At 36.4% G+C, this 12,470-nt stretch overlaps 1 protein-coding gene across 1 annotated transcript in view; it reads left to right on the top strand.

Moving 5' to 3' along the window:
- CA13 (carbonic anhydrase 13) overlaps positions 1 to 10,432 on the top strand; it is a 29,006-nt gene extending 18,574 nt beyond the window's left edge. Inside the window, exons 5-7 of the mRNA XM_067711958.1 lie at positions 430 to 492; positions 1,025 to 1,180; positions 10,295 to 10,432. Coding sequence (XP_067568059.1) covers positions 430 to 492; positions 1,025 to 1,180; positions 10,295 to 10,414 — 339 coding nt within the window. The 3' untranslated portion in view covers positions 10,415 to 10,432. The remainder of the gene's footprint in view (positions 1 to 429; positions 493 to 1,024; positions 1,181 to 10,294) is intronic.
- The last annotated feature ends 2,038 nt before the right edge of the window (positions 10,433 to 12,470 follow it).

Below are 12,470 nucleotides of genomic sequence, written 5' to 3'. Positions count from 1 at the left end.
ATGTTTTCCTCTAATGTTTTGATTGTCACCCATAGTTGGTTTGGATCTAGGGTCTGAAAGTCACATCTGGTTTAATAGTGCAGGTGTTATGTAAGAGTTTCCTAAGCAAAGTTTCTCTCGAGAGAATCTGTACCCTGAACATTCATAAAGCTGACAAATAAGAAGCTGTTACTGCTAGTTTTGGAATCGAAGTTATAGTTCAGCCAAGGAGCCCTGTAATATTACCTTGTTGTTTCGATTTTTCTGGCGTGATAAGGCTGGCAGGTGAAAGAGAGCCTCACTATAGAACAATCACTGTTTGTTTGTTCTGGGCTGGCTTAGGTTTTTTTTTTTTTTTAAAAAAAAGAATTTAAAAATAGTGACCGAAATGGAGTGATGCAGACCTGATGTGCTACAGTAACCATTTCTTCTGAAATGTTGTGTTTTCAGATTGGTGAGCATAATCCCCAACTTCAAAAGATTACCGATATTTTGGATTCCATTAAAGAAAAGGTAAAATTAATTTCTATTTACTAGTGACTAATATATTCCTTGGTTTCTCCTGAATTCTCTTATCTTCTTTTAAAAATTTAGACTTTGACATAGCATATGCTGCTGGCTTGGAAGCAGGTTTGGAACATACTTGACCAATAGAACAGAAGTAGTTTATTACCACTTATCTCTTGAAAATTATGAAGGGGTCTTAAGTTATCTAAAACAATCACTAATGCATCTATTTTTGCATAATTAGTTTCTTTTGTTGGAGTTTTGCAGCGTAAGCCTTTAGTGGCAACACATTTTAAAGACCACTTACATTAAAAAGTAAATCTTGAGCTTCTTAAATAAATCTAGGTGATGCGCTACTTCATCTTAAATTTTTAGATTAAGGCAGATTCTTTTTTTTTAAGATATGAAAAGCAGATACTAAATAATTCCATGAATTACAGAATTCCAGTGAAATAATATTTCAATGGATGTATGTTTTTTTGAGGTCTGTGTAAAGCTTTCCCATTGTAATTTGTGGGAATTCTCTTTTCTTCCTCAGGGTAAACAAACTCGATTCACAAATTTTGACCCATTATCTCTGCTTCCTCCACGCTGGGATTATTGGACATATCCTGGTTCCCTTACAGTCCCACCTCTTCTAGAGAGCGTCACATGGATCGTTTTAAAACAACCTATAAACATCAGCTCTCAACAGGTATATCGCTTTTTCCACATTGATCCTGATTCACTAGAGGAAACTGGGCTTAATCTTGTGTGTGTGTGTGTGTGTGTGTTTTCAAACCCTGCCCTCATTTCTGCTGTTGTGAAGCCTGAAATTAAGGCTTTACCTTTCTCTTCATTAGTCAGATGGGTGGTTGGACCAGATGAGATTTATGTCCCTTTCTTATTTGACCTTCTATGATTAGATGATTTCTTTCCCATTTCCTAGAAATGCAATGTGCAAACAGGCACGGGTGGAAGTGAAGTGCCACTTTAAGGGCTATACTTGTTTGTTTTTATTTTCTTTTGTGTGGTCTGAGATATTAACAGTCTGGGATACAAATGGGAAAATCAGGAGAGAAGCTTATCTCAAAAGGTGATAGTCTCCTTTTTGACCTCAGTCCCTGGACCTGCCTCCCCTACAGATCTCACATTTAGAAAGGGAACGGTGAGAACAGCCTTGGGCATAGCACCCTAAGAAATGTGTGTACTTGTTAAATTTAAGAAGTCCATCTGATCTTTTGGCTTTTATCTGACAAAACTGTTGTGAAGCTGCCTGAGGGGCTTTAAGCATTTGCTAAGAGGCTGTGGGTGGCTGCCTGTACTCTTCTTGTGAGGACATTTCCTCACTGGTTCTTCTGATAAATGCTTATAGAGCCCCCATAGTCAGTCGGTCAGTCAGTCTTGGAATGTCTTTGATGACTCTGGCCAGAGCTGTGAACCCACCCTGTGACTGACGAATCTGCCAGGTGGATGCTCTGTGCTCTGGGATGCTGTACCTAACGGGTTTTGTTTTGTTTTCTGTTTCAAATTATATGCTGCGAAATCTTAGTAAGAACACAACCTAGTAATTTTTGCATCTAATAAAGTACTCCTATCCTGGGCTGGCCCGCCTGCCTAGTGGTTTATATCTTTCGTCCAATCAAAGACTAGAGCTGTTTCACCTTTACGAAGGTCATATCAGGTAACTTTTCCCCTTGGGGTGTTGAACACATCCAACTTCTGTCGACCTTGTCTTTAGAATGAAAGCCAAATAATAATCTGGGGCATACGTATTAAAACACTTTATAAAAGTCTGGGTAGAAATCCAGAGCTTGACTGACACGGAAATTCCTGTGAATTTTTTCCATCATAAATAAGGTGAGTTGTATCATGAGAAAAATGACCTGTCACAGATTCAGTGGCTTTATTAATGGGGTTCATTTTCCTCCCCTTCACGTGCTAAACTGTTTACTTTTACATTCTTTTATTAAATTTGAATAGGTTAATAGTGAGAGTTAATACATTATAACATCAAGTTAGTAATATTAAGGGAATCATGTTTTCCCTTATATTTCAAGAATTTCTTTATTCCTTAAAGCTGGTTGGAAAATAAGTTTTTTCAATCCACCTGTGATTTGGAAAACAATATATATCAAAATATATATTTAGTTACTTAAAATACATAAAGTTAACCGAATCAAAAATAACCCCCTGCAAGTTTAGGAATGACTGACTGCCTAGCTGTGAATTCACTACTGTATCTTATTTGAAGCTCAATTCATTAATGTTAATTATTAATGTGGTTTTTATGCAGTTAGAGTTTATAAAATAATAGCTGTATTTTAGAGCTTTAGTGTGAGTGGTAATTCACTTTGAGGCATTCACTTAAATCTACTGTAGCAGGAACACTTTCAGACATTTTATTTTTAACCAGATTGAAATGATTATCTGAGTAATAATCCCAATTATTATGATGATTATAATATCTTAATAATCCAAATTATCATGATGATTATAATATCGTAATAATCCAAATTATTATGGTGATTTTAAGATTTAAAGAATGAAGCAAAAGATATTTTAAGAGTCAAATCCCATTTGAACCATGAGAAGAACATCAGAAAATGCCCAGTTGAGAGACATTCTCAATATACCTGATCAGTAGTCCTCAAAACTGTCAAGGTCATCAAAAACAAGGTAAGTCTGAGAAATTGTCATAATCACGAAATGCTCAAGGAGACAAGACAACTAAATATGATGCCATTTCCTGATAGGATCCTGGAACAGAAAAAGATGTTAGGTAAAAACAAAGGAAATCTGAATAAAAGATGGACTTCAGTTAATGATAACATATTAATATTGGTTCACGACTTGTGAAAAATGTACCATACTAATGCAAGATGTTAATAATGGGAAACTTTTGTGTGCGTCCTTAAAAGTGAATGAAAAAAAATAAAAGGGGAAACTGAGTGTGGGGTATCCGAGAACTAATTATTCTATTTTTGCAAGAATTCTGTAAATTCAAAACTGTTCTAAAATAGAAAGCATATTTTAAAAATCCAAAGCATGAAAGGGTTGATAAGATTATTTAGTTGCTTAACTCTTTTATATAAAGTAAAATGAAAATGTCTTTTGTGTATACCATTGATTTAAGGATTACTTTTCAAAAGATAATTTTTAATCTCAATTTTAGCAGCTCTTTATTTTAGAAACCACTGGAAAATAGTATTTTTTATTTATTTTTCAATTCCACCGTATAATGTCATTATCTGTGAAGATTAAATCCTCTTTTTAGTAAGTTGGTGCCAATTTTTTTCTAGGTTTTTTTCCTGCTGCTATTTCTTGCCAAGTCATTGTTTGACCTAAAGGGCAAATCAGATGGTTTTCGTTTTCTTTTTCTTGATCCAAGTCCATTTTTCTCCCCAAAGAAAAAGAGTCATTTACGGGAATGCTTGATTTAACGGCCAGGCCAGTAAACAGATACACTGTTTTTTGCTACTTCTGATAACAGATCTGTCATTCTTTGGAAGGCTGACTTCTCTTGCCAAGTCTCTTTGGTTTATGCCAGATTATCTATAGTGGCTTACTGACCTGCTGAAATTTGATGTGCAGAATACTTGGCTTTAATTCTGTACTCCTTTTTAAAGAAATTTTTTTTCTTTTTTTGTTTATTACTATATTTGCATACAATAAAATTCATGAATTTTAGTGTGCAGCTGATGATTTTGGTTATTGTAACAACCACTACAATCAAGACATAGAGTGGATCCCTTGGCTGAAAAAGTTTCCTTGTGCCCCTCTGTACTCCATCTTCTTCCTTGTCCATGGCCCCAGGCAACCACTGAGATGTTGTCACTAGAATGTTATTTTAAAATTTTATTTACATGGAATCATATAGTACATAAACACTCCTGCTCCTCCTTCAGGTTTGGAGTTAAAGGCCTTTTCCAAGAGGGAGCATTCAAAACAATCTGACAGAGTATTTTCTCTCAGTCTGTGGTTTGCCTCTCATTTTTTTTCACTATATCTTTTTTTTTTTCTTTTTTTTTCGCGGTACGCGGGCCTCTCACTGTTGTGGCCTCTCCTGTTGCGGAGCACAGGCTCCGGACGCGCAGGCTCAGCAGCCATGGCTCACGGGCCCAGCCGCTCCGTGGCATGTGGGGTCTTCCCAGACGGGGGCACGAAGCCGTGTCCCCCGCATTGGCAGGCAGACTCTCAACCACTGTGCCACCAGGGAAGCCCTTCACTATATCTTTTGAAGAGCAAAAGTTAAAAAGTTCTTAATCTAGATGAAGGTCATTTTATCAATTTATCTTTTATCGTTTGTGCTTTTGGTTTCCTGATAAGAAATCTTTGCCTAACTGTATACCACAAAATACTTTTTCCTACTTTAAGTAATAGTTTTAGCTTTTACATTTAAGTGTTCTATTATTTATGAGTTAATTTTTATGTGTGTTGTGTCCCATTTTCTTTCCTTCCGATATTCTTTTTTTTTACTTGAAGTACAGTTGACTTACAATATTATATCAGTTTCAGGTTTACAACATAGTGATTTATTATTTTTATTGATTATACTCTACATAAAGTTATCACAGAATATTGGCTATATTCCTCTGTGCTGTACATTACATCCTTATAACTTCTTTATTTTATACCTGGTAGTCTGTACCTCTAATACCCTTCCCCTATATTGCCCTTCCCCAAGCCGTCTCCCTTCCGGTAACCACTATTTTGTTCTCTTATCTTGAGTCTGTTTCTGTTTTGTTATATTTGTTCATTTGTTTTATTTTGTAGATTACACACATAAGTGAAAACATATGGTATTTGTCTTTCTCTGACTTATTTTACTAAGCTAATACCCTCCAGGTCTATTCATGTTGTTGCAAATGGCAAAATTTCATTCTTTTTTTCTGGCCAAGTAATATTCCATCTCACACACACACACACACACACACAAGGACACACACACACACACACACACACCCCACCCCACATCTTTTTTATCCATTCATCTGTTGATGACACTTAGGTTGCTTTCATATATGATATTCTAATTATGCAAACATTTGACCTTTTAATAACATCTAACAGGTTCCTTCCAAGGTTCTATTAGTTTGAAATCTTTTAAAAAATCTCTGTTCTTCACTGTGGATAATTTCTATTGATCTATATTCAAGTTCATTTGCTCTTTCTCTGTCATGTCAGTTTGTTAATTTTATCCAGTGAATTTTTGTTTTAGAAATTATATTTTTTAGATCTAAAATTTATACTTGATTCTTTTTTATTATTTCTATTTCTCTGCTGAGACTTCCCATTACTCTGTTGAAATTTCTCACGCACTAAAAAGTATGCTGTTTAACTTCATATAACCCACAGGTAGTTGAAGTAGCCACTTTAGAATCCTTGTAATTTCCAAATTTGGGTAATCTTGAGTCTCACTTTGTTGATTTTTCTTTATTTAAGAATGTATTCCATTTTCTTGAGTCTTTGTATATTGAGTAATTTTCTATTGCATTCTAGATGTTACGAACATTAAATTGTGGAGATTCTGGATCTGTTATTTTTCTCTGATGAGTACTGTTTCCTTTGTGTTGGCAGGTAATTTTCTTGGCTGGGCTTGAGTTGCAGATTTTCCTTCTTGCGCAGTAGCTTCAGTCTCAGTACATGTGTAGTTCTTGGGTATGAGTTTGGGGATCCTCTCTGTTGCTCTTTCCTTGCAAGACAGGTATGCCCCATAGCAGCTCTATGCACCTTGCAGACTCCACCCTGTCCAAGTGAAAAACTGGAGAGACAGGAACTCACTTGAGGGCTCCCATATCTCCAAGTGAGCATGAAGTCCCCATCTATATCCCTCTACTTCTGTTCACTCTTTAGTACCTGCAGCTAGTTGTTTTTTTGTATTGTGTCTGGGTTTCACAATTGTCTTTTTCTACAGGAAGGTGGTCTGCAGAGTCTTAGTCCAGTATATCTGGAATCGAAACTCTAATGTCCTTTTTTAATAGTAAAATTTTTTATTTTGTAATTAATGATAATTAACAATCTAGGAAAATTTCCCTAACTTCTGCATCTTCAGACTATGTGTGAATTGAGGAAAGAATTCATTCACTTGAATATTAATTTTGACTTACTATATAAAACTATCTAATTATCTTTGAAATTAAAGTTTTAAATTTTAGAAGACAGTATAAGGTCAATTCTAGAATTGTTTAATAATTGCCAATTTTTGCAAGGCATGATGCAAGAGGTATAAACAAGTGTTAAAAAGGCCCTTGTCCTCCCGTAGTTTATAATCTAACAGAGGGGATAAAATAAATGCATAAAAAACTGTAACACAGTGGCTTTGCTTGGTACTGTAAGAGAATATAAGGTGTAAGGCAATTTCAGAAGGGGAGAGACTAGTTTTCAGTGGAGAAATCAGGAAGAGACTTCATGAAAGAGCTTACATTTGGGTTGCTTCAAAAAGTGGGGACAGGTTGGGAGTATAAAGGAAAGGGGTATTTCAAGAAAGAATAGCATAAATAAAGGCAAAAAAGAGAAGTGCAAAAAATATGTGGGCAACTTTGTACCTGTGGTTGTCAAAATTGAGAGTATGCAAGAATCACCTGATGAAGCTTACCAAAATGTGGAGCCTTGTTAGAAACTCTGATTCAGAAGTCTGAGGGGGGGGGGCGGTCCAGGAATCTCAAGTTTTAAGAATCACCTCAAAATCTTTTCATTCAGATGCTCTTGGACACCCCTTCACAAAAGTGACCTAGAGTGGGACTTGTGTGTGGAATAATAGAAAATAATCTAGAAGGATTAGTTGGAATTGGGTGGTCAAGAGGCTTGGAAGCCGTGCTAACAATTTTGTTTTGGAGCCTTAATAGGGTTTGAAATGTTATATATTTTAGAGAAATATTTTGAAATGTTTACACCTGAAATGATATGATATTTGGAATGTGCTTCAAAATAATACAGTTTGGGCAGGATTCGCAGATGGAGAGAGAGAATGGGTGAGAGTGTGGATGAAACAGAATTGGCCACGTGTTGATGACTGTTGAAGCTGGGTGATGGTTTATTATGTTACTCTATCTACCCTTCTGTATATCTGCCAGTTTCCATAATAAGAAACAAATAAGAAGAGATTAGGGGAAAATGGAAAAAAAAAAAAGAAAGAAAAAAAGAAAAACACTTACAGTGTAGTGCTGTGGTTAGTGCATGGCTTATTTGCCAGATGACTTATTTATTGAAATTTCCTAACTCTCCCTCGAGTTCCTCATGTTTAAAATGGGTATAATGGTATATTATAGATAGGTTTGTTTGGAGGATTAAATGTGGTATGTAATATAAAACACTTAGCATAGTACGTGGCCCACCATGTTCTATAAGAGAGAGCTTATTTTTATTGTTAGTCAACTTCGGCAGGCAGTGGAGAGCTAGTAAAGACATTTGAGCACTAGAGTGACTAATCAAAGCTGTTTACAAAACATTAGAAAAGGGTATTTCTGCTTACTGGGGTCACTACAGAAGAAATTTAAACTTTCAGTAGTAGAGCCAAAGAAAACAGCAAAACAGCCTTCACCTTGAGCTGGGGAGATTCTTGCCAGGAGCTGTTTAGATACTGAGTCAGCCTTAGTGACAGAGGGACAGATTTTCTGCCTAAAGGAAGCCAGAGGCCTGGTGAGGGTATGACACTGATAGGAGCCAATCTAAGCAGAGCCTAGCAGATCAGGGTCTACCTAGCTGGGCTAAGGGACCAGGAGGACGATCCAGCACCAGAAAGGGAAGGGGTTTGATGAGACATCAGGACAGGTTCAGAGACTCTTACCAAAATGAGCAGGCTGGTCAGAGAAAGATCTAGAGTAAGTTCTAGTTCTAGATGGATGAGGCTAAGGTGTTGCAGAGGTAGGGAGCCATGATCAATTTGCAGAGGAGTCAAAGGGGGATAGGGGGATAAATAAAGCCAAGATCTTCAGAGGAATAGGCAGTTTCCCTGGGAGGCTAGTTGTGTTCAGTGAGGCTGGCAAATCAGTGCACTGATTCAGGGCTTGGGATTCCAGCACAGTCACCTGGAGTGGCCACTCCAGATAGACCTGGATCATCATGATCTGCAGAAGGCTGGACATCTTCTCTGTGGCTGTGGAGATTAGATTTCATTAGCCTCTGCTACTTGACTTTACCAGAGAATTATATATGTCCCATCTGGCTTTAGCCATAATGATCTGGTATAATGAAACATGAGTAATAGCAAGTTGTAAATATTTGTCTTATTCTTCTCATATCTATACTCTTTGAAAAGACACCTCAAAATATGACTTGTGGAAATACACAGCTGCTTGTATATGATACCTGAACATATCTCCATAGAGTGCGGTTATAAACTATTGCCTATTTATTATGAAGGACCTGCATCACCTCTGTCTCCCATCCTGGCTAGTACTGTTAAGAGAAATATTTTAGGCTTCAGGTAAATGATGATGATGGAAACCTAATATATATGTCCTAGTCTGAATTTCCTTGACTCTTTGATTAGGTGACTAATGAAACTTAGAGAATGAAGGCTCTCATTCTCAACAATTTAATACTTTGTACTCACTCAAAACAGCAAAACAGACACCAAAAACTTACTTGTGTGGCAATATGTTTTTAGTGAACGTTTTTGAGACAGTAAAATTATTCAGGTAATTTACCCAGTCTTCATTTTACTACTATAGACCTGTGCTTAGTCTTAAAACGTAATATTAAATCACAAAGGAATTGCTAAATAATTTATAAAACAAGCTTATAATAGAAAACTTTTCAGCAATTAAAAATAGTGACATAGATATATCTATTGACGTGTGAAGGATATATATTAAGTGATAAAATAAGGTTTCAAAAGAGTAAGTATAGTTGAGCTTATTTTGCAATAAAACGTGTCAAGCGTGTGTACTGGTGCATGTGCATATAGTGCTTGTACATAAGGAAACATCTAGAAGGATATACTCCATAATGTTAACAGTGGTTATATTTTGTGATGTGATTTCTCGTAATTTCTGTTTTCTTCTTGACACTTTGTGTACTATATGAAGTTTGTAAGATAATTAAGCATTGTGTGTGTGTGTGTGTGTGTGTGTGTGTGTGAGATAAGAAAAAGTAAGCCCTTGTGTTGAGAAATATGCCTATATCGCTTAAATTGTATTGAAATATTATAAGTGGTTGAAGACTCCTAGTCTTTTCCCAGAGTTAGTTGCTGACAAGGCACACATATGGTGAGAGAAAAATCACTGTTTAAGGAAAACAGTGCATAAAAGATGAAAATTCTGTAGGATGAGTACCACATGGTTCCCTTGAAAATTTGGGCCATGTTATATTGGAGTGCTCGTGAGTATTCAGTGTAATTCCAAGAGCTGGATGACACCTATTGAGGTACTCTAATCCAATGCTTCACTTTATAGATGAGGAAACTAGAGACAATAAATGATTTTCCCAAGGTCACACAGCTCACTAGTGGCAGAACCAGGACTGGGACCCAGCTTGGAAAACCCTTTCCACTGTCCCATTATGCCTTTGCATTCTCTGATTTCTAGATATGTACTCTTTAAACCACATTCTAAATGTTGTTTCCTCTTATTACTTTGATCTTCAAATGAAGAAAGCTTATATACTTAATTTTTGAACCCATAGGTATTTGTATTGTGATAAGAATCTAGCAGAAGGGTTTCTTTATGATGTTTGTATGACCCATAACTTAGAAAATTTTCATTGAAGTACATTTAGTTCCCAGTAGAAGAAAGCTTATAAGTTTCTTAACTTTCTGTGCAGGGCAATTCATTAACATTGGCGTGACTTTCTATGCTAAAACTAATTCTTCTCTTTTTTTCGACAGCTGGCCACATTCCGCACCCTCTTGTGTACAGGGGAGGGCAAAGCAGCGGCTTTTTTGTTGAGCAATCACCGTCCACCACAGCCTCTGAAGGGCCGAAAAGTGAGAGCCTCTTTCCATTAAAAGTTGTCACCAACAGACCACCCCAAATGTGTCTGTGGAGAGAAAACAAAACAAAACAAAGCAAACACAAAAACCCCTACTAACAGTTCTTTCCTAGAATTCTAATTTATGGGGTGCCATTTTGCTGTCAGTTTCAGCACAAAGAAAATCAGATCTTTTTAATCAAACTAACTTAAGTCATCTGTCTCAGATTTGCAGTTTATAAGCAGTATATACTTGGGTATATAAGCAGTAAACACTGGTGTGTTTTAAAACACACGGAATACATCTACATCAACCTGCGTGACAACGTGGCAGGCGTTGCAAACCTCAGAACGTATTAAAAATCTTCCCTTGCCATAAAGACAGATCAGTCACATCTCTCAGTGATGTTTGGTGAAAAACTTAAATGCATTCCCAGAATGATAGGATTGTGGTACCTTTTCCTAAACAAGGGATTCCGCTTAATATCTTGTTATCATTCCAATTCATAAACGTAGATACTATTTCCTTTTAAAGTGAATTTTCATTTGGATCGTGTTGCTGCTTCTCACTGCAGGATACCTCTAATAAAATGAACAAGAGGAGAGTTATCAGGGTGGGGGTGGGATATAGTGAATTAAAGCATCTATTCCACAGCTCAAAAAGAGTCAATACAATTTTGGTGAGGAATTCCCCAGGATATAAATGGCTTTTTAAACTTTAATGACTTATGCCATACATCTCATTCACTTGGTGATGTTAATGATAAACTGGCTAATAATTGATCAGACAAATTGATTGTCAATTTATAGCATTAGCATGGTTTGAAACAGATTACAAGGTACCAGTGCAGGCAGAGCTGCCCATGGGCATGAGGCACAGATTGGCTAATTTTGTCCTGTGTTTTGGCAACAGAGCAGGGAGCAGTCCTGTGAAGGTCATTGTTTTGTCAATTGATGGGGAAACATTACTTGAGTTTCATAGATATAATCAGTCACAAACCCTTCAACCCATTTCCATGGCAACACCCCTCTCCCCTTATACACATGTCCCTCCATCTCTTAATTTTGTAAGTTGGCTCTTGATATTCACTTTAACCTATTATCTCTTGTATATTTTTGTTTGATTTTGGTGAAGGAGGATGGGGGAGGTCCTTCTGCTCTTTCTGGTACAAATACAGTGACACTAAGCATTAACTTAATAATCACGTTTAAGACTTGAACACGTGCTACACTTCTGTCATCTTCTGGGAAAAGTTTAACTGAGTTTCCTTAATTTTGATGATTTATTAAGACACCTCTCTTCCCCTGAATGTAGATTTTAATAATTGGAAGTATTCTGTGATAGTCTTCTTCTTTTTTTTTTTTTTTGACTGCACCACATGGCTTGTGCGATCTTAGTTCCCCGACTAGGGATCGAACCCAGCCCATAGCAGTGAAAGCACCGAGTCCGAACCACTGGACCACCATGGAATTCCCTGTGATAGTTCTTGATAGGATCACCGATTATCAGTAAATTGTATAATAATGATAGATATGATTGCATTAAGATGAGTTCCTGAAGATGAAAGCTCCTTTGTTTTTTGTTTCCCCTTCACAGTATCTAGCTTGAGGCCTTGCAGGAGATTGACAAGTAGCAAATATTTAATTAATTGAATATTTAAAAAACTTTATTTTGTATCTTTGGTAATTATCTTGCTGCTTGCAATCAAATGCACTATAAGTTCATGTAACAAGTAAAGTGCAAGTTATCCCTTGAAAATTGTTTTTTCTTAAAGGAATACTTGTTAAATCTACCTGTGTAACCAGAAGTTCTCACTGGTTTTAAAAATACCAGTGTTGAATGAATTTCTTTAGTTTGGAAAGACATGTTGTGAAGTATCCTAGTCAGAGAAAGAAGTCTGTTTTCTCAGAGAAAGTAAATAGCATGTAGGATGGGGATTCTAATTACTGTGTATGAGCATTACCACTTCATAATTTAAGCTTTCTGCTACAGTATTCCATCAGTTCTATGCTACAAATTGGACTTTAGTAGACTAAAAACATCTACACAGCACTGATTTCCTTGAAGATTATCTGATAATTTATCTCTTAGA

The sequence above is a fragment of the Pseudorca crassidens genome, chromosome 17 (genome assembly GCF_039906515.1).
Source record: "Pseudorca crassidens isolate mPseCra1 chromosome 17, mPseCra1.hap1, whole genome shotgun sequence".
In the NCBI taxonomy this organism is placed as follows: Eukaryota; Metazoa; Chordata; class Mammalia; order Artiodactyla; family Delphinidae; genus Pseudorca; species Pseudorca crassidens.
Note: the sequence above shows the minus strand (reverse complement) of the source record. Positions and strands in the feature narration are given on the sequence as shown.